At 43.1% G+C, this 26429-nt stretch overlaps 1 protein-coding gene across 3 annotated transcripts in view; it reads right to left on the bottom strand.

The window, feature by feature from the left end:
- PROM1 (prominin 1) overlaps positions 1-26429 on the bottom strand; it is a 119087-nt gene that overhangs the window by 44748 nt on the left and 47910 nt on the right. For all 3 annotated transcript variants that reach the window (XM_066631785.1, XM_066631786.1, XM_066631787.1), the window contains exons 3-7: positions 20102-20160; positions 12559-12764; positions 5984-6104; positions 4171-4234; positions 1939-2028 (exon numbers count right to left, since the gene is read on the bottom strand). In XM_066631785.1, coding sequence (XP_066487882.1) covers positions 1939-2028; positions 4171-4234; positions 5984-6104; positions 12559-12764; positions 20102-20160 — 540 coding nt within the window. The remainder of the gene's footprint in view (positions 1-1938; positions 2029-4170; positions 4235-5983; positions 6105-12558; positions 12765-20101; positions 20161-26429) is intronic.

Raw genomic sequence — 26429 nt, 5'->3', positions numbered from 1 at the left:
GCCTCACAGAAAACACTCAGATCTCATAGTTATCTCCAAATTATTGACCAGTTCCTTGGCCAGTTGACCAAGCAGCAACCCCATCTTGAACAGACTAAATGCCACCTCCCAACTCAGATGAAACACTCCACCAACAGGACTTCCATTTAACCTGGCTTGGGTTTGAGTTTATTGGGCCCTCATCCAGTTCAGTACCAATTTGAAACATGAGTTCACTACCTTCACAGCCTTACCTGAACAAGATGAAAAAGAGACAAAGCTGGATGTCATCTTTATACTGATGACATCATGCTGCAAATTCAGAAGACCTTGCTCAGCAGTTTGACGAAGCTGTTAAGCAGTATGAAATGGTGGCACACCATATCACAACTGTTAACTGTTGCCATTACAGCCCCAAAGGGAGCCCCAAGATTACCTTTTACCTATGGTACGTTCAAACAGATTCACTTAGAGTTTTATGTCTATAACTCAAGACTTATTAAGCACAAAGGAAGGAAGGAAGGAAGGAAGGAAGGAAGGAAGGAAGGAAGGAAGGAAGGAAGGAAGGAAGGAATTCAAGTAAACACACCATGTCAATCCGTTGCAGCAAATACTGTATAACCAAAGGTTGCTGTATCTTAAACATAAGTAATTTTTTCTCTGAAATAAGATTTGTGACCTAAAGTTTACATCATCAGATGTATGAAGTGTTAACCTAAATTGGCAGATTACAGCATATACAGATGGGCCCTTTTCATGTGCAGGTTCGGCACGAGCCAACTTGACTCACTGCAGCTTTCTGAGACCTGAAGGGGCTGCACTTGGCCTCTCTGAACATCAGAACACCTCCAGATGTAACCCGAAGGCACTTGTGGTTGCATCGGGAGGCCAGGTAAGTGCCTAGACCTAAGGATTTGGTTATCCGCAGGTTTCAGCATCCACACGGGAATGGAAACCCTGCAGATGCTGAGGGTGGACTGTACACTGAACAATTGTAAAGAGTGGGGTCAAACAATAAAATACAGGTGGACCTACACTAAGCCATACTGGGCTCCACCTGGACCCTCCTTTGGACGGCTTAAGGGGCTGTAAATAACGAATTTCCTTATCTGCGATTTTTGGTATCCGCGGGAAGTCCAAGAACGGTTCCCCTGAGGATACCGAGGCCCCATCTATAAGTCTTGTCCAGAAGAGTGTACACCATGTATTTGTTGTCAGTCTTCACTGCCACAAAAAAACTTTGTTTAATGACCACAAACTATCAAAGCCCTAAACAGGCTGGAACCAAAATACCTCAAGGACTGACTTATTCCATATAAACATGAAAGATCTCCATTGGGGAGATGGTTCGTATTCCTCCCATTGTCTAAAATATGGTAAATGGTTCCTCTGGAAAAGGAGCGAGTAGGGGACTGGGGGGGGGGTGTCTGCTTTCTGTCCCCTCTGCTGGCATTTCTATATTAGGCAAAATCAGTTTTAAGTCATTTCTGCCCAATGTTGCAGATACGCAACAGGAATCAAATGTGCACACCTGTGGACAGCGCATTAATGGATTAAATCAGAAGGCCTAGTGGGTCTGTAAACTGGACTGCAGGATGAGTTTCTAGAAAGACCAATTGAAAGTTGTTTACTTGTTCAATTAGCAGCTGTGCTTTGATCTCACTCATCACATTTTGTCAACGCTCTGAATGCTGGTGGATTTTACACCTCTTGTCAGCTGCCTCACGGATCGTTAATCACGAATCAAGATGAACAATTTAACAAACAAATAATTTTGGAAGCCTCCTCAGTTTCACAAACAGTTTGCATGCAATAGTTGAGGGCTGCAGTTCTGAGAAAAGGCCCCGGGGCGGGCAGAACACACTGTGCAGTTCTTTGAATCCCAGCCACGTTACAAAAGCACTCACAGAAGTTATGAAGGCGGAAAAGAGGACAAGCAAACCCATTGCCAGCCATTACCTCCTGCCATGCTCAGCGCGGCATCAAGGGCGGGGCGCACCTCCTTGCCCAACTGCTCCTGCACTCTGGTGCCAAGCAAAAGCCCAACATCTGTCAGAAAAATTAATGGGGAAAAAAAAAAACAAGCAGGTCCAATTACTGGATTACTAAAGTAGGGCATGCCTTTAATGCCACACCTTTAAGACAATGGCATGTATCCGATAGAAAAAAAAACAAACCACCAAGCTCACTACCAAACTCTGCCTAATCAGTAAAATCCTAACTTGGTGTAGGAAAATGCCACTTTAGTCATTTCCTTGGCAGCAAGGAATAACAGAACCTCCAATGTTAACATGAAGTCTATCTGCCCCTTTGCACTATTTAGAGGTGTATGGAAGAAACCGTTTTGTCTTCCCTACCTAACAACCTAAACTAAGGCTGCAATCCTATACACCCTTACTTGGGAGGAAGTACCACTGAATTCAGTGGGACTTACACCTGAGTACATTTATTTATTTATTTATTTATTTATTATTTTTCACATTTTTATACTGCCCTTCCTCCAAAGAGCTCAGGGCGGTTTACACAGCTGCTCCTCCCCTCTTTCTTGTCTTCACAACAACCCTGTGAGGTAGGTGAGGCTGAGAGAAAGTGACTGGCCCAAGGTCACCCAGGAAGCTTTGTGGCTGAGGGGGGATTTGAACCTGGATCATCCAGGTCTAAGTCCACCTCCCAAACCACTACACCACCCTGGCTCTACATGATGTACTCAGGCATGCATACTACTGTGCTGCAAGTTACTGGCAAAAGACTCTGGCAACAGGTAGCTTCACTTCCTTTCTAAGCATGTAAAATATTAATTATTAGTTATTATTTATTAAGAGTATTTATATACCGCTTTTCAACTAAAAGTTCACAAAGCAGTTTACAGAGAAATATCAAATAACTAAATGGCTCCCTTTCCCAAAAGGGCTCACAATCTAAAAAGATGCAAAAGAATACCAGCAGACAGCCACTAGAAAAGACACTGCTGGGGTGAGGTGGGCCAGTTACTCTCCCCCTGCTAAAAAAAGGAGCACACACTTGAAAAAGTGCCTCTTACCCAATTAGCAGGGTTATGTGCTTACTATGTGACCTGTGACCTGTGTCCTGTGACCTGTGCCCAGATAAAGAGGCAGCAAATGAACCTTAGCTTTAAGAACAAAAATGCAAGCAATCTAAAGCAACTTTCTTCAACCCGTGGTTGTGACCCCATGGGGTTGCAAAGCATTTTGAGGGTTGCGTCAATCCTTTCAAAGACTGTGCAAGAGAGGGCTTGGATTCAAAACAGTATGAAGTACTGCTTTATCAAAGCTGAGCTCTTGTTGGTTCTCACAGCCTCTTCTCAATGTCTTGCCCCATAGCTACGTACTAAGGCTGGCCCTTCTTAGGCTGCTACCTTATTTGGTTGTTGTGAAGACACTAGAGGGGAAACGAGGCAGCTGTGGGCAGGTAGATCAGGTCCTGGGAAGGAGGTGGAATCAGCAGTGGGTCCCCAGTCTCATACTTTAAGGGAGGGGTCTCTAAACTTTTCGGCCGAAGGGCCGCATCAAATATCCGGTACAGGGTCGAGGGCCGGGGGGGGGGGAAATTAATTAAAATTTAAATAAATAAGAGATGGAACTTAGATGAATGAATAAATGAATGGGCTCAAATGTCCAGGATTTCTCCAAGCACCAAAACAGCCCAAGAAATAAAGCACAAACTTAAATGGACCCCCGTTCCCTCACCCCACAAGCACAACACTGGTTGTGTTTGGTCAACTGGGCCAGAGGCTATCAGAGGCTGGCCGCACACTGCATCTGGCCCCCGGGCTGGGACTTGGAGACCCCGGCTTTAAGGGGTTTTGGCACCAAAAAGATCTACTGATCTAAAAGTGTTCTACTTTATATGATAAGACAGCTATGTGAAGTCTGCAAAACCTGAATGTAGTGTTGCTATGTGGTTTATCTGTATGTTTTTTCTTGCTTTTATATAAGCTATGTGGTTTGTACCTGAGTCAGAGATCATTTCATTGGCCTCTCCTTACATGCTGTAAGTCAGGAACAAAAATGAAAGCTGATTCTGTATTCTCAGCATGTGAAGAATTTTTCTTTGAAAGGTGGTATCATTTACATTTTCCCCCGCGTCAGAGACAGAAAGGAACAGATTGAACACTGTCATTTGAGTACATAATATTTAGAAGTTTCAGACAATTCTGCTCAGCTTACTTACCATTAAGGTTGGAAAGTGCTTTTTTCTTGGTCGTGTTATACTGGCTCACCAAATAATCAATTTGCTAAAACAAGACAAAAAACTTTTTAAATTTAAATACAAAAGAAAAATGATAGCTTACAGACACACACTAATACATTTCAGCAGCAAGCTTCAAATCTCAACAGTTAGAATGCTACATCTAAGAACAAACATATAAGTGGAAAGACTCTAAAGACACACAGTTCAGAAAGACTCTCACAACTGTTTCTCTTGCTGCTTTCGAGAGACAAAGGACACGTGCCGATTTCTTAGGATGCCTTCAGCTACATGAGAAAGGATGGTACTTCTGTAAAGCACACCTAATCTCACGGCTTTACAGAAATTACTCTTCTTGCAACTTTAATTAGTCATTATATTTTTTTTTGTTTGTCTTTTGGAAGCCTGGCTCAAACTTTCTTTTGAATGACAAGTTCATAAATTTCCAAAGGTACTTACCAATTCAGGTACACTGCCAAAGTATTCTCAAATGTGCATGTTCCATGTAAGATATATCCTCTTAATCCTCTTTCATAAGACCGAATAATTGGCATCAGAAAAGAGCATCACAAACACATTTACTGCTAGAGGCAGAATTTTCACAGCATATTTGTTGTATGTTATTTTATCGTTTCACTGCGTAGCTTCTTTGACTTAGTTTCTTTGACTTATACTTGGGGCCAAACTATATGCTACATATGAGATCCACAATTGGATCTCCCAATATATTTTCTGCTGATATTCTAGTGGCTGAAACAACTTGTTTGCATTCCTTGAAATCCTACGTTCCTCTATTATTATTAAGAATATAAGCCAGGATGGTGTAGCGGTTTGGGAGCTGGACCTGAAAGATCCAGATTCAAATCCCTGCTCAGTACGAAGCTTCGTAGGCGAGTCAGTAGCTCTCTCTCAGCCTAACTTACCTCACAGAGCTGTTGTGAGGACAGAAGGAGGGGAGGAACCATGCACACCACCCTGATCTCCTTGACAGAAGGGCAGTATAAAAGTGTGAAAAATGAAAAAGTGCCTCTTTGCTCAGTTAGTAGGAGTGGGAAGCAATAAGGCACTAATCAGATCTGTATCCCACAATTTCTCCAAAGAATGACATATTCCAGCTACCAACATTACAAATGACGGAAGATCCTGTATCGCTAGGTTGATGGCTTGCTAAAAATTCTATGGTGGTTGGTTAAGGTTGCATTACTGGAAGGTAATGATAGGAGATGGCCTCCCAGTAGCTTGGGAATCCCTCTCTAGTTCTGCAATACAGACTCAGAGCTTAGAGGAAGGGGGGAAGAAAATAAAGGAATTCCCTATTAGGAAACTGTTTAAATTCAGAAAGAATCTGAGAGGGTGCATGAACTGCAAGCTCGCTGAAGCATCCCTGTATTTTTTGTATTTTGGTTAATACGGGAATAAACAATGTTAAAAAAAATAACTTGGATCTACAATATGTGGGCTTTGATCACATTGCCAGCAACCCAAAATTCTGCCAGCAATCCAAATATCTGCCAGCAATCCAAAATTCACTATTGAAGTGGGGCTGCAAACTACAGTTTCTACAAGCTATCATTTGGTGTGACAAATAAATTAACAGATCCCGGTGAAAACCATCATTCTGCCTGCTACAACATGGAAATTCAAATGAACATATGAAGCAAACAAATGGAAGACAAGAGCAGACAAGAAGCAATAAACCATGATTTGCTTGAAGAAAATTTGGAAACGCCTGCTATGCCTTGGGTTCTACATCTACCTTAATAGCCACAATCAAATCAATAAAGTGTCACTTTACCCCTGGAGTATCATTCAGGAAAATTCTCAAGTCTTTGAAGTTACTGCTCATCAGTTTTTTGGCTCCTCTGACTTGACTTGTGAGATGCTGGTTAGCAGCGTAAGCACAGAGTACCCCAATACTGTATATAAAAGAGGGAAAAAAGGGGGAAGTATATGATTTAGTTACTGCAAGTACACCCTGCTCTGGCTTCAAACTACAGTAAATCTACACAAAGGACAGGCTCCAAAGAGGAATTTAAGAATAACTCTTTCCAAAGTTTAGATCACCATCCATTTCTTTCCAGTAGGTGGTGTTCAAGAACCAGAAGGAACGGAGAACGAAGCTTAAGTTAGCATCTATGTCAAATACATACCCCTTTGGAAGATATTTGAGAACATGCTTCCCTTCAGACTCCTCAGACGTTCTTAACCTACATTTCAGATTCCAGAGAAAGCCCAGGCTAATTAACAGCAAAATAAGAGAGCTGAGAAGACATCCAAGGCTAAGATCCTATTCTTGCTTATTAGGAAACAGAGTCCCACTGAAAATTAGTGGGACTTACTACCAAGTGTACATGCACAGGATTGTGTTGCAAGAAGATTTCTGACAGCCACTTTCGTTGATAATATTTATTATCATGCTATTATAATGCGGATACTATAAAATTTAATAGTACATTATTCTGATATTTATTCATCATGAGAATATTTCCTAGTCTATTTGCATTAAGCTATTTGAAATGTGAAATTTGCGATGTTGGCTCCACATTTACATATCCAGATTTAACATCCCTTTCAAAAATTGCCCTCAATGTTAAAACCGAGTCAGTATCTGGATTCGCCTCTTTAGGCATGTGCTCAAAAGATAACTCCACTTAACGGCTACGTTTTATAAGTGTTACTTACTGCCCAACAGCAAGGACATTAGTAGGTAATTTGAAATGCATACCTAATGGGTATAAGATGTTACATGCCCCATGGAAACCGATATGCTTTGAGAACTGGAAGCAGCTTTCCAATTCTAGTCCACAGTTTCTTTGAAAGTCCTCAAGGTCAGGATTCACAAAGCAGCTTGTGCATTTGTACCAACTCAAACAAATTTTTCCACCACAAAACTGGTCTGTGGGGTCCCCAACTGTGCCGGGGGGGGGGGGGTTGAACAAGGAGGGAAAGAGAGCTCATCCATTTCTCTCTCTGTCTGACACAGCAAATGTGGTTGCTTGGAGGCAGGACTGAGACAGCTCCTCTACAGAACACACTGGGCAAGCGCCTATGGAAAGCCTCATGGGGGGGGCGGTGTACCTTCCCAGCACAGGTATGCATCACTTAAGCCATTTCTGCCCAACGTTGCATATATACAACAGGGATCAAATGTGTACACCTGGGGTTGGGCAAAAAATGAATTAACTTCAGGGATGTTCTCTGAACCCCAACATCAAGTAATTTTGTTATGTGAAAAACTTACCTTTGTGTTGGTGATGTTGTCATTAGGATGCCCCAGAGGCCTTTTCTGGGTCGCATCAGGTCTCTACAGACCTGCAGAATGGTCTGCAGAAGTGTTCGGAAGCTTCTTCCAGTTTTGGGATGCCCGTGGAGGCCTGGTGCAACCTGGAAGAGGCATCTGGGGCCTCTTAAGGATACCACCACCAACATAAGGAGTTTTCAACTACTGTACAGTAAACCAACGATAGACCATCATATGTATGGTCCATCATTGGCCAGATCATCGGTAAGTGACACACACCTATATATGGAATTTGGCTATGAACAACTTGGTGTGGGCTGAGGCCTCGTGATGCATGGAGCTGGGAGCAAATTTTTTCTCAAATCACCTTGGTTTTTAATCACTTTCCTCCTAGTAAATGATGGGTTATTAGCTATGACACCTAAATAGGACCTCCAGGTTTGGGAGCAGAGTACCTCTGAATATTATTTGCTAAAGGACATACAAGAGAGGAAAATTTATAGCTAGAGGTGTTTTATGTCCAGTGAGTAAGACAGGATTACATCCTAAATCTTCCTGAACACAATGGGCTTACTTCTGAGTAAAATAAATAACACCATTTTTCAAACACCTTTAGCTATAGCTTGTGGGCTTCCTGGAAGTTATCTGACAGGTCACTGTTGGAAACATGACAGCAGACATGGCAGACCTAATCCAACAGGGCTCTTCTTGTGCTTTGTGCTATCCTTGCCTGACTGTTTTGTGCCATCCTAAGAGGTTCTTTGGCCCAGTGCCTTGGGTTCAGAGGGAGTAAGTAACAGAGGGCACATTGCAAACCTCTCATTGTTTCCCTCCAGACAGCGTTTAAAGTCAGATATCTACTTTTGGCTGCATGTTAAAAGGAAAGCATTTCATTTTGAACAACAAGATTAAAAAGTAAAAAAAAAATGTAATTATAGCAATATGAATACAACTTTGGCCTTCAGAAGATATTGTTTCAGAGTCTTTGTGCACTCTGTACAAAAAGGCCAGTAGCTCAATGTACCAAAAAGGTACTCTGAAAAACTTCAGTTTGATCATTTTTCATTTTGAGCCTCTTCAACTGTAGAGAGATACTTTACCCAAAAGGACTGCACTATAAACATTCAACCTACTAATTAGATCTGAGAAGACTATTAAAACGAGCTCTTTTTCACATTGAATGACTGGAAAAATAGGAAACAAAGGTTTGCTTCTCCTCTTTCATTCTTTAATAAGGAGGTGACTAGATATCTTGCCTTCTCAGAAATTAGGATGACATATGACTGAAAACACATTTTTTAAAAATCAAAGATACTGTGGAAGTTATACAAAACTGCTCCGCGTGTATAGCTCTTGAGTTGGAAAGGAAGCGCGCAAGCACCTGTTTGCCCACTGGCCGAATAGTTGGCACAGATAGTTTGGGCAGTCCCAATTACCTATTAAGGGGTGGGAAGGAGTGACCATAATTAGGCAATCTGTGTCACCATAAGCACATGATCCAAAAAAAAATATCCATGTTGGGAAGTCTGCTTCTTTGCCCTGACTGCCCTCACTAAAGGAAGAGGAAAGATTTACTAGGTGTGCTTGCTTAACATTCAAGAGTTACCTGTCTTTGAAGGCTATTCCCTTCCAAGAGAAGTACAGGTTGTTGCAATCCACTAGGGTTCCGTTCCAAAACCCCAAGTGGATTAAAAAAAAATCCATGGATAAAAAACAGTGTAAAAATAGATTTAGAGACCCACTTCCAGGTTTCTTGCCCCTCCATTGCTCCTAATAAAATAAGGTCATGCCTCAGCAATTGCAGGGGTTTGATTCTGGAACTCCCTGCTGATACCATAAAATGTGTTAAAGAAAAGCAGTTTTAAAAAATTAAAAAGTGCGTCCCTTTACAATTGTGTTTTAAAAACAGCTTTTCTTACTGTTGTAGAGAGGCAGTCAGCAATTAGAAATGTAAAGGCCCCCTGCCTTTGCTGGTTCAGCTGAAGAACGGGATGATCACTTGGCATGACTGTCTCTATAACAGTAAGAAAAGCAGTTTTTTAAAACTAATTTTAAAGGAATGTATTTTTTCCCTTCTCCAGGGATCAGCACATTCCTTTTCAGTTGCAGTGGCCATTTGTGTTTTAAATCCATGTATAAAAAAAATCCATGTATAACAAGGTTGGACCTGTAACAGATTTCTACTAGGAAAGACAGACATACTCTATAAAACATTATTATTAGCTAGGTGAACTAGCTTGGAGCTGACATGATTTAATTTCCAACAGAGACGTTTATGGGGCTGCAGTTGGTAAGGCTACCAGATTTAAACCCCTGTATTCTCATCCACAAATGGGACTCGGTGCCACTTGTTTCTCTGGGTGAACATAAGGAACTATAACCTGGTTGGGCACTGGGATGGGAACAAATCCTGCTGCCAAAAGGCTAGTGTGACAGTAAAATCTGTTGCAACCTTGGCAGCATTCCTGATTATAGGGTTTTGTTTTAGTTTTTAATTCTCACTACAGATGTCAACAAAAGTTATTCAAGCTTATGGGAGAAAGCAATTCATCTGATGAACAAAACTGTTCTGGCTGACTGATGTACCTCGCAGAACATGCACATAGTCCAACCAGGCTATCTTGGATAGTGAGAAGACTGGTTTAGGACTGAAGTTATTTATGTAAAACTATTCTCATGTCTATCATCACTTTATTAAAGAGCTCTTAAATTTTACAGTGCCATTCCTCAGTCTGCTTAAAGCCAGACCTGGCTGAATGGATGAAAGCACCTTATCTATTTCTCCAGATATAATTCCACTCACTTTAGGGGTGGGAAGTTTCCAAATTCTTAAGCAGGCATAATGATGTGTTTCATTCAACAACACTGGAGGGCTTCTTGTTTGTCATTTTTCTTGTGGAAAAAGCAGCAGGCTTGCCCAGTGAGCCCCAACCAATTCTTAGGAATACAGCCAAAGCTACTTATGGATATGCAGGTAGAGGAAGCAACGGGATCCAGGCCACCCAGTTCATGACCAAGTGGGACTGAAACTCAGGTATAACTAATGCCTGTTTTATGATCCTGCATATGCACTCTTGCATAAAAACTTGATTTTTGCAGTCTTGTTTGCAGCCCACCCCCACTCTAAGTTAAAATAAACCATTTTATTTACAGTTGCACCCCTGTATCCTCCAACTCCTTCCTGCGGAATGAGGGAACCCTATCTTTGAGGGGCTCCCACACCCCTCTATATCCATTAAAGTTGTTTATTTGCTTACCGCTAAGAAAAAGTTCTTCCTTTTACAGGTCACTATAAGCATGCAAGCTTATAGTGACATGCAGGCATGCTGAATGCTTGAAAAGACTAGATCAAATGCTAACAGGAAGCAGTTAACTTCCTGATTTGCATTAATGTTCGATCTAGTCTTTTCAAGCATTCAGGCTGTCTGCACATCACTGTAAGCTTTCATGCTTATAGTGACCTATAAAAGAAAGACACATTTTCTTTGTGGTAAGCAAACAAACAATGTTAACGGGCGCAGGGGAGTGCAGAGCCCCCCGATCAATGGATAAGTGAAACCATGCATAACAGATCCACAGATACAGGGGATCGCCTGTATATCGCACCTTTCCTCTAGGCAACATTCATGGTTCTCCTTATAAATTTTATGTTCATACCAACATCTAATCTGGAGTCTTCCAACAGCACCATTAGGCATAAAGTACTATCCATTCCCACAACATGCTGAATTTATGTGTCTGTGGTGTTCCCAGAAGACTGAAGCATAGCACAACCAACCACTGAACAGTCAAAGAGGCCAGGGTCTCTGATCTGGGTTTTATCTTAGTTTATAAAATAAAAGGTCTACAGGATAACGGACTCTTCGCTCACAACAGGAGAGGAAACTGAATGCTTTCCACACGCGCTGCCTCCGACACATCCTCGGCATCACCTGGCAGGACAAAGTTCCAAACAACACAGTCCTGGAACGAGCTGGAATCCCCAGCATGTATGCACTGCTGAAACAGAGATGCCTGCATTGGCTTGGTCATGTCGTGAGAATGGGCGATGGTCGGATCCCAAAGGATCTCTTCTATGGAGAACTCGTGCAGGGAAAGCACCCTACAGGTAGACCACACCTGCGATACAAGGATATCTGCAAGAGGGATCTGAAGGCCTTAGGGATGGACCTCAACAGGTGGGAAACCCTGGCCTCTGAGCATCCCACTTGGAGGCAGGCTGTGCATCATGGCCTCTCCCCAGTTTGAAGAGGCACTTGGCCAACAGACTGAGGCAAAGAGGCAAAGAAGAAAGGCCCGTAGCCAGGGAGACAGACCAGGGACAGACTGCACTTGCTCCCAGTGTGGAAGGGATTGCCACTCCCGAATCAGCCTTTTCAGCCACACTAGACGCTATTCCAGAACCACCATTCAGAGCGCGATACCAGAGTCTTCCGAGACTGAAGGTTGCCAACTCCACAGGATAATTGATGGCATTATCCATTTAGCCACTGAGGACTGATCAAAGCATGGCCTATCATGAAACCAATGAAGCACACAATTGGAATGAGCACAGGTTCGATAAAGTGATTTTGGAGGGGGGGAGAAAAGCATGCACACACCAAAATTGGAGGCTACTGCAAAAGAATAAAACCTTGCACACCAAATCCCAGAGCAAGTATCCAAGGTCAAGCTACATGACCAGCAGCCTCATGTGATGTACTTGTTTACTGGACTGTACCACCACAAGCTTCAGGCAGGGGATTGGAGGTTTGACTGCTTCTTTGCATTAAAAATTCCTGCATAGACAATATACAGAATTAGCTATGCCACAACCTTTTCCTTGACCAGCCATTTTTGTAAGTGTAGAGTGGGAAAGCACTTAAACATTTGGTTTCTCCACATACTGTCCAAACTGGTACAGTCAAGCAACCAAATCCATCCCATGAGGCAATTGATTGCGTAGTTTTGCTCTAATAGTGCATCAACTATAGTGGCTCTATTTTTTTTTAAAGTTTCCTGCTTTAACTTGTGCCTGTTACTTCCAGTCTAATAAACATAGTTCAGATCCCATAATTAATAGCCCAGTATTAAGATGCCTTGTCCACATGGCCAAGCAAAACATACTGTGCCTGATTTTGTGTACTTGCCTGATCATTAAAGCAGCCACAAAAAGAGTCGTTGCAAAGCAGCCCCTTTGACAATCGGCATTTTTCTTCTGTCTTTGATGCATTTCTCCACCACAGTTGTCACAGCAACGACACATGCAGAAGCAAAGCCCCGTCAGAGGCAGCAACAGAACAAACAGTATGCCCAGAACGGCACAAACTATAAAACCGATTTCATAGTAAACAGCCTGCAATCAGGACAGAAACAAGAGCATACATTAGAGTTGACACTCATATACAGATCGCCAAAGTAACGTTTCGGTTACCATAATTTGGGAAGTCCATTTAAGTTCCTGCCACTGACTTCCAAAGTTAGTAGCAGACAACCACTTGGGAGCTGCAAGAGGGACTGAAGTTAAGTGTTGGGAGAGTTAGGACAGACAAAAGAAAATATTTCTTTACTCAGCATGTGGTTGGTCTGCGGAACTCCTTGCCACAGGATGTGGTGATGGCATCTGGCCTAGATGCCTTTAAAAGGGGATTGGACAAATTTCTGGAGGAAAAATCCATTATGGGTTACAAGTCATGATGTTTATGTGCAACCTCCTGATTTTAGAAATGGGCTGTGTCAGATGCAAGGGAGGGCACCAGGATGCAGGTCTCTTGTTGTCTGGTGTGCTCCATGGGGCATTTGGTGGGCCACTGTGAGATACAGGAAGTTGGACTAGATGGGCCTATGGCCTGATCCAGCGGGGCTGTTCTTTTGTTCACCATATTGGATGTGTCCACCACTCTATGCCTGACAGAGGAGAAAGGTGCCACTCAGCATTGATTCCACCCGCCCCCTTTTTCTCTGACAACATGTGGCCTGTGACATGTTCCAGGAGGAGGGATGCACTGGGACTCCCTGATGGGCCTCGTGCAATAGCTGACAGGCACAAGGGCATCTCAGAAGCACCACCACTGCTCAGAAAGCACAGTGCCATTACTGAACCCTGACTGCACAAACAAGAGAATGGGATAGGATTCCAAAAAGCAAATACCATGGACCCGTTTTATCCACAGGTCTGGCATCCACAGACTTCTGTATTGGAGATGCCACAGTTGCAATGCCCCTTAAAAACATTTCAAAAGTAAAAATCAGTAAGAAAATAACCTTCCCTACCTTCATGCAGCAAAACCACACCATTTACAGGGCTGCAGGACAGTCTTCTGCACTCCTTTAAGCCACATCCACTCCTTTAAGTGATGTATTCTGGGGCAAGTCAGGGCAGAAGGAGGAGGTCATGTGACCCGGAAGCGGCATACAGGAGTGCAGAAGACTGCTCTGCAGTGCAAACTGCATGATTTTGTGGCACAAAGGTAGGGAAGGCTATTTGCTTATCGATTTTTACTTTTTAAAAACATTTTTTAAAAGGGACATTAGTATCCACAGATACAGGCATCCATGGGAGGGGGTGCTGGAACTGAAACCCCGCAAATACCAAGGGACTACTGTACTCACGAGGGAAGCTGTCCTTAGGATAAGAAGTTTGTTTCCAGTTTTAATTCAAGAAAACCTTGTGCTTCTGGAGATATAGCTGTGTGATCATCTTATTCCTTCACATAGCCACTGATTATGAAGAGGAGGAATTCTAACCCCCTGACCCTACCAGGTTTCAAATGGCCCACCAGCCATGTCCCTTTGGAAGTCACAAATCTGGCATTCTTGAGAAAGAAACAGTACAAGCTTGGGACCTGTCAACATGTTCCTGCTTTTACTGCCAACATTCGGTGAATGCATAGAATCACCTATAAGCATGTTGCTGGTTCAGTGCTTCTTTTGAAAACCACAGAAGTCTTAATTTAAAAGGAGGGGAAGTTAGAAAAATGTTGACCTTTACCAGTGGTTCTCAATGAGACTGAGCAATCTATAATACAAGAATAAGGGGAAGTTTGTGCCAAAAGAGATAGAGGCTGTAGGGCAGGAGCGCATACTAAATTAGCTTTTGAAACTACAGGCGTAACCCTGTAACTGCAGGGGTTCTGTTCCAGACCTCCCCCTGCAGCTACCACAAATAGCAGGGATGCCCTTTAAAAAAATAAGGAAAGGGAAGAAAAAATGGTTTTTCCTATCAGCGAGTGGTGCTGTGTTTTGAGGGCTGCAGATAGTCTTCCAAGCTGCCTGCAGCCTCTTACTGGTCGCACCAAGCTCCTCTGCCCAGCACTGCCATGGAATGCATCACAATCCACTTCGTGATGAGAGCCTGTCGTGACCAGGAAGAGGTTGCAGGCAGCTCAGAAGACTGCATGCAGCCCTCAAAACACAGTGGTTTGTTGCACACATATTTATGGCTTTTTTTCTTCCCTTTCCCTACCTTTTTCAAGGGTGCCCCCAGTATCCACAGGACCATGGATAACTGAAACCAGGGATGCAGAATCCATGGATACTAAGGTACGCCTGTATTACAGCACTTTCCAAGAAGAACTTGCAATTGCAACAGATGCACTTCAAAACCTTTTATCAAATGAACAGGTGTAAAGTGCAGCAGGAATTGTGGACACAGCAACAAGTCTACATGTAAATGCTTCTACCCCCATAAGTTCACTCTGATGGAAACTACATACCCTGCAAGAAACACTCCAATACTTCAGGAGCCCCTCTCTTGCATGGTAAGGAAACACAGCCGCTGGAGAAACACCTTTACACATATCTGAACCAGCATGAAAGCAGCCACAGAAGTAGCCAGAGCCACACCAGTACAGGGACATGTAAAGGTAGTGGAGGCATGAAAAAAAATTCAGTGTTTCAGAGTACTGAAGTTTGAGCAGCAGGAGCTGCAATAAAAAGAAGCACCACTGCAGTGTAAGATCATTGGATATTTTGCAGCAAACTCTAGTGTGGACTCCTGGCATGTTCTCACACACACACACACACACACACACACAGTCTGAAAACAACTCAAGGTCACCCTATGACATTTATAGGCAGGAATTCCAAGAGAGAATAGAGAAATAGTCTTCAGACAACATATAAATGAATACAGGGGTTTTCAACCTTCTTAACCTGGCAACCCACTGCATCATCCATGGTGGATCCAGGGCCTGCTAAGACCAGGGAGCTGCAGGATAAAATGGCACATGACCCAGAAATTGCTTCTAGGTTGCGCCAGCACATGACTCACTTCATTGGCAGGAGGTCTGGTCTAGAGGGTTGAGCCTCCGTCTGCCTGAAGATAACATCTGAAGGTCGCCAGTTCGAGGCCACCGGCACCGTGAGACCTTGAAGCAGCTGACAAGCTGAAGCCGAGCTATTCCATCTGCTCTGAGCGCGGGAGGATGGAGGCCAGAATGTGCGACCAGATCAAGAAAGAAACATCTGAATGTTGTGGTTTCTTGAAAGATAGAAACCTTCTTTCAAATTGTAAAAATCCCTACGAGGATTTAAAAATTGCCTGCCTATGTAAACCACCTTGAATAAAGTCTAAGGAGAAATCTGAGGACCAAGAAAGGCGGTATAGAAATACCTGTATTATTATTATTATCATGCCGCATTTCTCAAACTGTGTGCCGCAGCCTAATTTTTGGACCAGGAAGTAGCAAGACAAGTCTAGGGCGCGATGAGACCAATGAAGTGGGTCACGTGCTCGTGTGACCCAGAAGCAACATCCGGGTTGCACGCCATTTTACTTTGCAGCTTCGCGGTCACTGCATGCTTGTGTCACCCCAGTGGGTCACAATCTACAGTTGTGAATAACACTGAACTAAATTATGGAATTAGCTGCTACAAAATATGGTGACCAGCACAGTCTGCAATGGCTTTGAAAGGAACTTGGTAATTCATGACGGAGAAAAGTCTATCCATGCCTATTTGCCATGATAACAAATGGAAACTTCCAGATTTCAGGGCAGTCTACCACTAAATACCAGTTGCTGGGGGGAAAACAGCAGTTGGTTGGGCTTTTGCATTCATGCCCTGCTTGCAGGCTTCCAAAAGCATCTGGCTGGTCTTAGATGGGATGCTGGATAAGATAGACCTTTGGTTTGATCCAATGTAATGCTGCTTAATATATTCTTTAAGGACCTCAATTGTCATCCCAAACAAGGAGGACACACACCAGAAGCAAACATAACAGCTAAACAAAGAGAACATTTTCAGAAAGCTAGTTAAGTTACCGGAATTTTGGAATGCTGTTTAGGCAGGTCACCTTCTTTATCTTTCACAAATATTTGGGTGAATTGCTTCCAATGACTTATTTTGGACAATATATTTTAACACATGGCCACTATGTACATTGCTTGGCTTCTCCTCCCTTCTGCCACAATTAAAAATTTGCAAATACCGGACTGTGACAAGTGCAGAGGGAGAACAGCTGCCAGGCTTTCTCCAGTAGGGCAAGCTGCAAGCCCGTTTCCCCCACCAGCTACCCAGCATCACGCTCCAGTTCTGCTCTCCGTGAATCTCCCTCAAACCCCCCCCACCACCACCACTTTCTCAATGAAAATAGCTCCGAGCACCAGCATAACTCATTTATACCGTTGACCTAATTACAGTTACAAGGAGAGAGTTAAGTGTGTTAAGATATATAGAAACCGGAAATGTTTAACCAAAGTTACTCTTTGCAAACATCAGAAAAAGCAGCAATTTTACCAAGGTTAGCTAACAAAAACAAAAACAAAAACAAAAACGCCCAACGAAAAGTGTTGGAAGGAATGCACAGCACAGGTAGCATAGGAAAGAGTAGCATAGTGTGCGGTTTACTGGTTAACTGTTAACGATTTTCAAGTCACAGAGAAAGCAACAGATACAATGGGAGGTTTTACCTGAAGAGTCAGGACAACATTTTCTGGCTGTGGAAGTCAAGGCAGATGGAAAGTGTATATGATGGACAGGCAGCATGCATGGAAACAAGGCAGGTGAGCAACAAATGAATCACTCAAAAGATAACGTTTTAGAGGTCATCAAACTACAAAAACCATTAATTTATAGGAGCAAGAAACATCTACCACCCAAACTTTCAGAGTGTATCTGAGAACACTCTGCCATTTTGACACATAACATACAGCAGTTTTACTAATCGGCACTTCATTTTTCAGGGGTCTTTTCATCAATCTACGAGACATGGAGGAAAAAAGGGCTAAATGTATGTCCTATGGCTCTGCAGTTTTATTTCGTCAGCTTGATGGCACTTCCAGGTTTCTCCACCACCACCAAATGCGCATAAGTTTAAAAAATCCTTATTTACTTACAAGCCTTCAGTGGCGGCAGCAGCAGCAGCAGCAGAATCTGAAGTGCTGTACTAATGGCACCTACCAATCTCCAGCTGCCCTCTCCTTAAGGGGGCAGAATCCCAAATGAAGGTTGGAGACACCTGTCCAGGTGGGTTGCTACCCCCAGGTTGGGAAACACTGCCTTAAGTGGACAAATTTTATTGTCCTGGAGAACTATAGAGGAAGTTCTATAGAACTATAGAGGATTCTTACAAATCCTTATTTACAAAGTTTAAAGCCACATCATTAAGAGCAGAGTTCCCTGTTTTGATCAAAGCTGCTGTGACAAATAAATTTAAAAAGGTTTTTTATATGTATTCAAATGAAGCAGAATCTTTACTCCCACAAAGACAATTCATGTTGTTTATTGCTCTTCCCTACTGTGAACTCAGAAATAAGGTACCTGAAAACCACGCTCTGCTTCCATTAAAAAAAACAACAACAAGATTTCAGAGTCTTGACAGAGCAGCAGTAAAGACAGCTGATCCATAGTTACTAGATCAGCGTTTCTCAAACTGTGGGTCAGGACCCATTAGGCGGGTCATGAGCCAATTTCACCTGAGTCCCCATTCATTTCAAAGTGTATTTTATTTTGAATATACTACTAGACTTGATGCTACTATGGGGAAACGGGGAATGCATTTGGGGAAATATTATAGATCTGTTAATAATGAGAGCCAATGGGGTTTATTCCCAGGTAAGTGTGGATAGGATTACAGCCTTTAGATGTTTGGGGGATTTTTTTTTAAACAGATCAGAAACTGCTTGTGAAGATTAGGAGGGTGATTATTTTAAATACATTTTAAAATACTTATTGTAAACTTTTCTTATTTAATTGATTTGATTTATTCATATGGGGGTGTTAAAAATTTTTAGAGCTTGATGGTGTCAGTTCTGGCCATGACATCACCTCCACTCCATGCGGTGGGTGACAACATATTGTCATTCTAAAAAATGGGTCCCTGGGCTAAAACGTTTGAGAACCATTGTACTAGATCAGGGGTGTCCAAATATTTTGGCAGGAGGGCCACATCATCTGGATGATCATCTCTCTGACAGTGTGTCAGGGGCAGAGAAAGAAAGAATTAATTTACTATTTAAAATTTGAACAAATTTACATAAATGAATATATTAGAGATGGAACATATGAATGAATGAAGGTCCTGGAATAGTTCAAAGCCTATAAAAGGTCTTGCACAAAGCAAGGCCAGCCTTTCCTTCGCTACCACTGCTGCATCACAGACATGAAACAGCAAGTAGTGGAGGGAGCCCTCGTCCCACAGCTCAGATGAGAGGTTGAACAGTTGTCCTCATGCTGAGAGCAGTTGTGTTAGGCTAGCACGGGCTCCAGCAAGTCTCCGGAGGGCCAGAGGTTCATTGGAGACTGGGGGCTCCCCAAGGGCCTGATTGGGAGCCTCCGAGAGCCGCAAGTGGCCCCCAGGCCGGGGTTTGAGCACCCTTGTACTACATCATCAGTTAGAATGATCTGCATGACATACATGGTGGGTTCAGATACAGTCAGAATGAGTCTTTTCAAAGAAATTTAAGTCCCCCTCTCCACCCCTTGGCAACTCCCTTCCGTTTGAGAGAAATCGGGATCAAACCCTGTTCTCTAACCCTGATTTTCAGGGCAAGCACAAACCATAGTTAACCAGTTCATCCAAAACAGCAAACAATGGTTTATCTCAAACCAGGAAAGGAGGAAGGAGTTCTGAAATTAGTGATAGTGTGTTTGCAATGAATTTTCAAGCATCTGCATAGTCAAAATTATGTCAGGGAGATTATTTATGCTTGCCAAAAGGCAGAAAAGAGCCCCTAATCATCCAGGGTCTTTTTTCTTCTCTCATGATGATTTGATTCAGCCTATATTAAACCCTTCTTACTGTGAAATATAACTGTTAACTGCAGTAAGTACAGAGGGAGAGCTGTGTCAGATTTAATGTTAAATCATGGATTGGTATTTTGAGGAGTCTCTTTCACTTCCCATCTCTTTCTCTTTCTTTCAATCACCACATTCACTCAAATAATTGTGATTAAATGTTACGGAACACACTGTGAGAAAGGAAGGATTTCTACCTTCATTAATAAAATTTCCCTGAGTCTTTTTTGAAAATATCTGATTACGAATTACATGGAATCTAGGCAACAGGAAACATTTATAAAATGCTAACACACACTTTGGCACAACAAAATCTGTAAGCTTGTTATTCAATTAGATAACTTCGCTACATCTACTTTTTGTATAAAACATACAATACCCTATTTAAAAAACACTCTGCAAATTCTGTACAGACATGCATAGGCAAGAAACCAACAGTACAAGTGGAAAAGTTACCTTTTGATAATCACCCGGCGTAGTTCCAAACTTCTGCTGTACTAATTTTTTTATAAGATCTGAAAAGAAGCAAGAACATGCCCAAATTTTAGAGAGGAATATTTTGAAGACAACTCTTAAAAAAAGCAAAATGCTAATCAAATCATTGGTCTTTATTGGTGAAACACCCCTAAAGTGGGGAGTCTTTTATCATATACATTTTGATACTTAAAGAGAAACAGAGATTAAGATATTTGGTAAAACCTGCTAAAAAGGGGTTCTAGAAGTCATAGGTAATGTGTTCCCAGGGGTTGAATGGACATTACTTTGACCAACCTCTGCATCTTGTCACAAGAAGAGTGGGGACTTGGCAGCAGGCCGGAGTAGAAAACTCCCAATTTACAACAAAAGCCTAAAAGAGACATTGTTCATTGCAGAGTATTGCAAACATAATTTTCTTGTGGCATACAATGAACACCTGTCATCAGCTTAGAAAATGTGCAAGAGAGAGAGTTGCATAAAGTATCCGCCAGCCACAGGTGCCAAAATACAAAGCTACACACATTCACGGCTCTCATTTCCATCACTAAGCGTTTGGAAGTAACCCTGGAGGGGTTCGGGTATTATGGTCTACTAGTGCAGTCTCTCTCTACTACTCCCTGTGCTTGCTTCTTCTAGCAAACAAAAGCAAGCTGAAGGGAATCACCACAGGAGAACCAATAGTCTTTAATTAATTCTGGCATTCAACTTCCTTCTTCGACACATTGCTGGCTAATAGCCCAAGACAATTGGCTGATGTTTCACCTGCAGCCTTAGTGACTACAGACTGTCAGCTGGGAACTTCTCTCAAGTGTTTAGAAATAAGATGTTCACTAGAGCAGTGGTTCCCAAAGTCCTACTTGGACTTTGAGACTGTGCTAAGTATTCACAGAGGCGGAGCAGGAGGGAGTCCCTGACACCACCACAGCAATCACAGTGGTGCTAGGACCAAGGGGCTGATACATAGACCTGGGGGCAGTGGCGTCACTAGGGTTTGCGTCACCCGGTGCAGGATGCCAGCGCGTCAACCCCCATGCAGTGGGCGGGGCAATACCCCAGGTGGTGGGCATGGTGATGTACCATCACTCCGCCCCCACTGGTTTTTTTGGCTGTACCTTTTGATAGAACAAAAATAGAACACATTCTGCATGAAATTACGCATTGATTGATATATAACATGATGGTATTATTCTTCCAAATTATGATTTTAGTGATTTTGGTCACTAGTGGCGTCACACCCTCCCCCAAGGGTGTCAACTTACTAACACCTTATTGCAGCAGTTCTCAAACTTTTACCACTGGGACCCACTTTTTAGAATGACAATCTGTCCAAGACCCACCAGAAGTGATGTCATGGTGGAAGTGACATCATCAGGCAAATTAAAATAAATAAGTATAGATAATTAAAGTAAAACAAATAAATAAACAAAGCCAGTCCTCGTCCACCAAGTGAATTTCCTCTGTAACCTGCCTGTAATAACACCCCCCCTCCAAAACCAGTAAGGTTTTCAGCCCTACCCAGTGCCCAGTTCAATTTAAGAACTTCTGTTTAAACCAGATCACTGTCAGGATCCACCTGGCTTTGCAAGTCTCAAAAAGTTCACCTTATCCGATGAAGCTTCTGTTTTGATCCTTTTTAGTGGGGGTGGGGACTTCCTTTTGGAGCACTTGTTTAGCTCCAGGTGCATAGGATCAGGACTATTCTGGTAGCCTTGCACTCTCCTTCACCAGATCTTCCACACAAGCCAAGGCATGTTTGTTTACTCACAAGTAAACGCAACCGTGAGGCTTAGTTTCGCTTTCCATAGAGCTCAATATATTCATCTGCTTGGAGGGAGAGATTTCCTTCTCTGGTGTTTTTGGGGGCTGCATTCATTGGATCAGGACCATTCTGGTGTTGTTGGATTCCTCTCAGCCTGCCCTTTCTGACGCACTAAGGCAAGTTCACCTACTCACGAGTAAACATGCGACACGGCTCACTTTCACTTTTCATAGGGCTCCATGCATTTTTTGGTTTCCGGTTTTTTGGCTATAACTTTTGATAGAAAGGAGATATTTCACTCTGATTTTTTGCATTGCATTCCGCTCAAAATTCCACATCCAACAGTATATAACATGATGGGGTTGCTCCTAACCACCACGATTTTACCGCGTTGTCCCCAGTGCATGTCACCCCCCTGTGTGCGTCACCTGGTGCAGCCCGCATCCGCCTAGCGACACCACTGCCTGGGGGGGTTGTGCTGGCCTCCGGGAAGCTCGCAGCCCCCTCTGCGGGTCTCCCCACTGCTGCGAACTGCTCTGATGGGAGCTATTTGCAGCAGCAGACAGGCTTGCAGAGGGGGCTGCGGGACTCCTGGAGGCCAGCACAACCCCCCAGGCATGTGGTCACGGGACCACTGCAAACACAGCAGTGTCATCAGGGCACCCTTTTCTGGGCCACTCCCTGGAGGAATGGCCCTCTTCCGGTTCGCCTGGTGGGTTGCAACCCAGTAGTTGGGGAACCACTGCGCTAGAGCTTCAAAAAATGCAATATTAAGGTTGCACATTCATGTCCTAATAAATAAAACAGTCACCTACCCACCCATCTGCACACAAACAGGGCCTGCTCAATTTAATTTTGTTTTACAAAATGAATGACAATTTAAATGAATACTTTCCATTGTTTCATTATTTTTGGTATCCCCATTGCTTTTAAAGACTGCATGTAACACAACTGCCCACGGAGGGGCAAGAATCAACACACTGCTGAAGACTCTCAGTGCAAAAGAGTCTTCAGGAATGCCCTGTCTTTTATTCCCCACCAGCTACTTCCCCATGCTCAGCCTCTTAAAAACCTGCCTATTGGAATCAGTGGACAAGTCTCTTGTGAAGGGACATTCGCATGGAAAACAGTTGGAAGAGAGGAAAGGCTCATTTCCTCCATCCTCTCTATGCCTCATTCCCTCTGCTCAAGTGATTAGGTGTCAAATTTGCCTTAAGAACCACATATACTCAACTCTTCACCACTGATCCAAAGGCAAATCTTATAGCCCCTATTTTCCTTGGCATGAGAGGAATTTTCCTCTTCCTCCCACACATCAATTAGAAACCAGAGTTTGCTGAACCTCATATTGCAGAGGTGGTTTGTATTTACAGTGGGCTCCTCTTATCCACAGGTACATCACCTGGGGATTTGACTCAATATGGGTGCTGACCCCGCATCTGGAGGGCCTAAAGCACCTTTCAGTTGCAACCTTCCAGTCACATCTGGGGAGGTCTTCCCCTGTATTGGCAACCTGCAGTCTCGAAAGACTATGGTATCGTGCTCTGAAAGGTGGTTCTGGAACAGCGTCTAGTGTGGCTGAAAAGGCTGATTCGGGAGTGACAGTCCCTTCCACACTGGGAGCAAGTGCAGTCTGTCCCTGGTCTGTCTCCCTGGCAATGGGCCTTCCTTCTTTGCCTCTTTGCCTCAGACTGTTGGCCAAGTGTCTCTTCAAACTGGGAAAGGCCATGCTGCACAGCCTGCCTCCAAGCGGGCCGCTCAGAGGCCAGGGTTTCCCACTTGTTGAGGTCCATCCCTAAGGCCTTCAGATCCCTCTTGCAGATGTCCTTGTATCGCAGCTGTGGTCTACCTGTAGGGCGCTTTCCTTGCACGAGTTCTCCATAGAGGAGATCCTTTGGGATCCGCCCATCATCCATTCTCACAACATGACCGAGCCAACGCAGGCGTCTCTGTTTCAGCAGTGAATACATGCTAGGGATTCCAGCACGTTCCAGGACTGTGTTGTTTGGAACTTTGACCTGCCAGGTGATGCTGAGAATGTGTCGGAGGCAGCGCATGTGGAAAGCGCTCAGTTTCCTCTCTTGTTGTGAGCGAAGAGTCCATGACGAAGGTCTTCCCCATGGATTTGATTATCCATGGCAATCAGTATCATCAAACTGATCCCCCGCAGATACCAAGGGCCTACTGCACACATGAAGCAGAATGAGATGGTAGAACCCTGTGGAATGGGTGGGGATATATCTAAAGCTCCCTACAAGGTAATTAGCACAGCAGAAAGAGGGTTGAACTAGATCTTCTCTCCTTACAATACTTTTTTTTTTCTTCCAGTGGAGCATTTATACATAGGAGATCATTAAAAAATTATATCCTCCCTTCTGCCATGTGACAGTCTATTCTACCACCTCATTCAGCTGCACACACGGACTGGGCCAGAAATGAATTCTGTTTCAAAAATTCAAACATCCAAGGAAGCGGCTTTTATTACAAGTCTGATGACATTGTATATTTACCAATTAACAAAATTACTTTTACTGAAATTGCCAGAGCAGATGCAGGACGTTGGGTATGACTAATAATCCCAGGCTTTGACACGGGGCATGTTTCATCACAGCGGTTAAGAGGGATTTGCCTGCTAAAACTCACTCAGAGGACTAATTACATTAATTCTTTACTCAGTCGCTTTCCCGGTCTATCGACACATTCAAGGGTGCCATCTGCCTCATCAGATATCCAGCTCCCTCTAAAGCATCAAAACACATTTCATGTTTATGCCTAGCTCTTTAGGAAGGTGCTGAAGTCAAATCTTATTTGAGCTAACAGTTGTGTTTTCATCTATCAGCTCAGTGTTGAAGTACTCACAGAAGAATCTGTGCCACTGGTAAGAAAACGGCTTGTCTCACAACACAAACACACAACCCACAAAACGAATGAGATAGCAAGAGAGAACAAAGGCTTAGCCATAATCTCTCTAGACACTAAGTACCAACAAGAAATGGGAACACTGCTCCCCTGCCAGAAAAGCTTTGTATAAGTGAGTGACAGGTAAACAGTTGGACCAATAGATAAATGTCTTCTCAGGGATGAACTACATACACACAAAATATGCACAATGACGCTGTAGCACTATTTAAGAGTAGCAGCATTTTTCTGGATCTTGGCTCTTAAAATCAGAATACTGTATACATGAATGCACTATGGGACATGATCCATCTAGATACAGTACAAGTGATATCAATAAAGATTATCTAAAATGCTCCTTTACACCTGACACAGAAATTACCACCCCAAACTGCCCACATCAAAACAGGATCCTACATTCCACAATGCTTCTAACTAGCTATAAGCAGTCCCACCCAACTGCCCAGAACCTATGCAACTGTGCCAACATGACATATGCTGCATCCTGCAGTGTCGGGGGGGGGGAGCAATCATGGAGATGTCCTCAAGGTAAAGGAACATTTGTTCCCTTATCTAGGAGCTGCATTGCTGCTGCACCAGTGCTGGAAAGTTGGATGGGATTGGCACAAAAGAGTCATAAAAAGTACACCATGCTCAAGACTCTTGAAGATATAAACTAAAACAAAGGGCAAATTAAAGGGCACACATGGCCTGGAAGACGTCATTAACCTGTTATCAGTAGCAGGACATTAATATTTTAAAACGGAATTGCTTTTAAGTGCTTTCAAAGCAGTTCACGTTCATTCATTATCTTCACCGTTCTTACAACCCAAACCTGAAACTGCAAGCTCAGAAGCAAGACCCACAGAAAGTTGTCCTACATGAAATCAGACCATTAATCCACCTACGTCAGTATTGCCAACACTGACTGGCAGCTGCTCTCCAAGGTTTCAGACAGGAATTTCTCTCCTTACTGGAGATGCCAGGAACTGAATCTGGGACCTTCAGCATGCAAAGCAAATGCTCTTCCACAGAACTGCTGTCCCTCCAGCTTCAAATAGCAGGTCACCCTAGTGCCAAGAAGTTCAGAAACAACTAGTCTCTCCCACATTGAATGCACTGCCAGCATTATTTGAAGACTCGTCTACAGTTTCGACTACAAAATGGTGGCAGAAGCACTGGGCATCCCATACTTGAGAAGATCTAGTGACCTTTGCTTTTTTGACACCTTAGTGATACCTTAGTGGCAGTGGCAGGTCTTACTTTCTGCAACTATTTATATTTACATATTCCTCATCCCTTACACTTCCTACATTGGCAAATTTCTCAGTATTACAAGACAGAGCATGGGGGAAAATTATTTTTAACAATTAGATGATTTCCTTCATGGGGAGAAGCTTTATCTTCCCAACACTCCTGAAGATTGGTCGTTTTTACCTTCACACTGACACCAAGAATAAGACAGACAAAGCTTTGCCCAGAAATCTACAGCACAAATAAATTCCTTGGCTACAACAAGCACATAGCATCAGATGCGAGAACGTTGAAACACTATTCATTCTAAGCTAATTATTTTGAGGAAGACAATTAAAAATAACCACAAAACTGTACACAACATGGTGTGGGTTTCCACAATCACTAATTTTAACT

This window comes from Tiliqua scincoides, chromosome 6 (assembly GCF_035046505.1).
Source record: "Tiliqua scincoides isolate rTilSci1 chromosome 6, rTilSci1.hap2, whole genome shotgun sequence".
Lineage (NCBI taxonomy): Eukaryota > Metazoa > Chordata > Lepidosauria > Squamata > Scincidae > Tiliqua > Tiliqua scincoides.
This window is presented reverse-complemented; position numbering and strand designations above follow the sequence as displayed.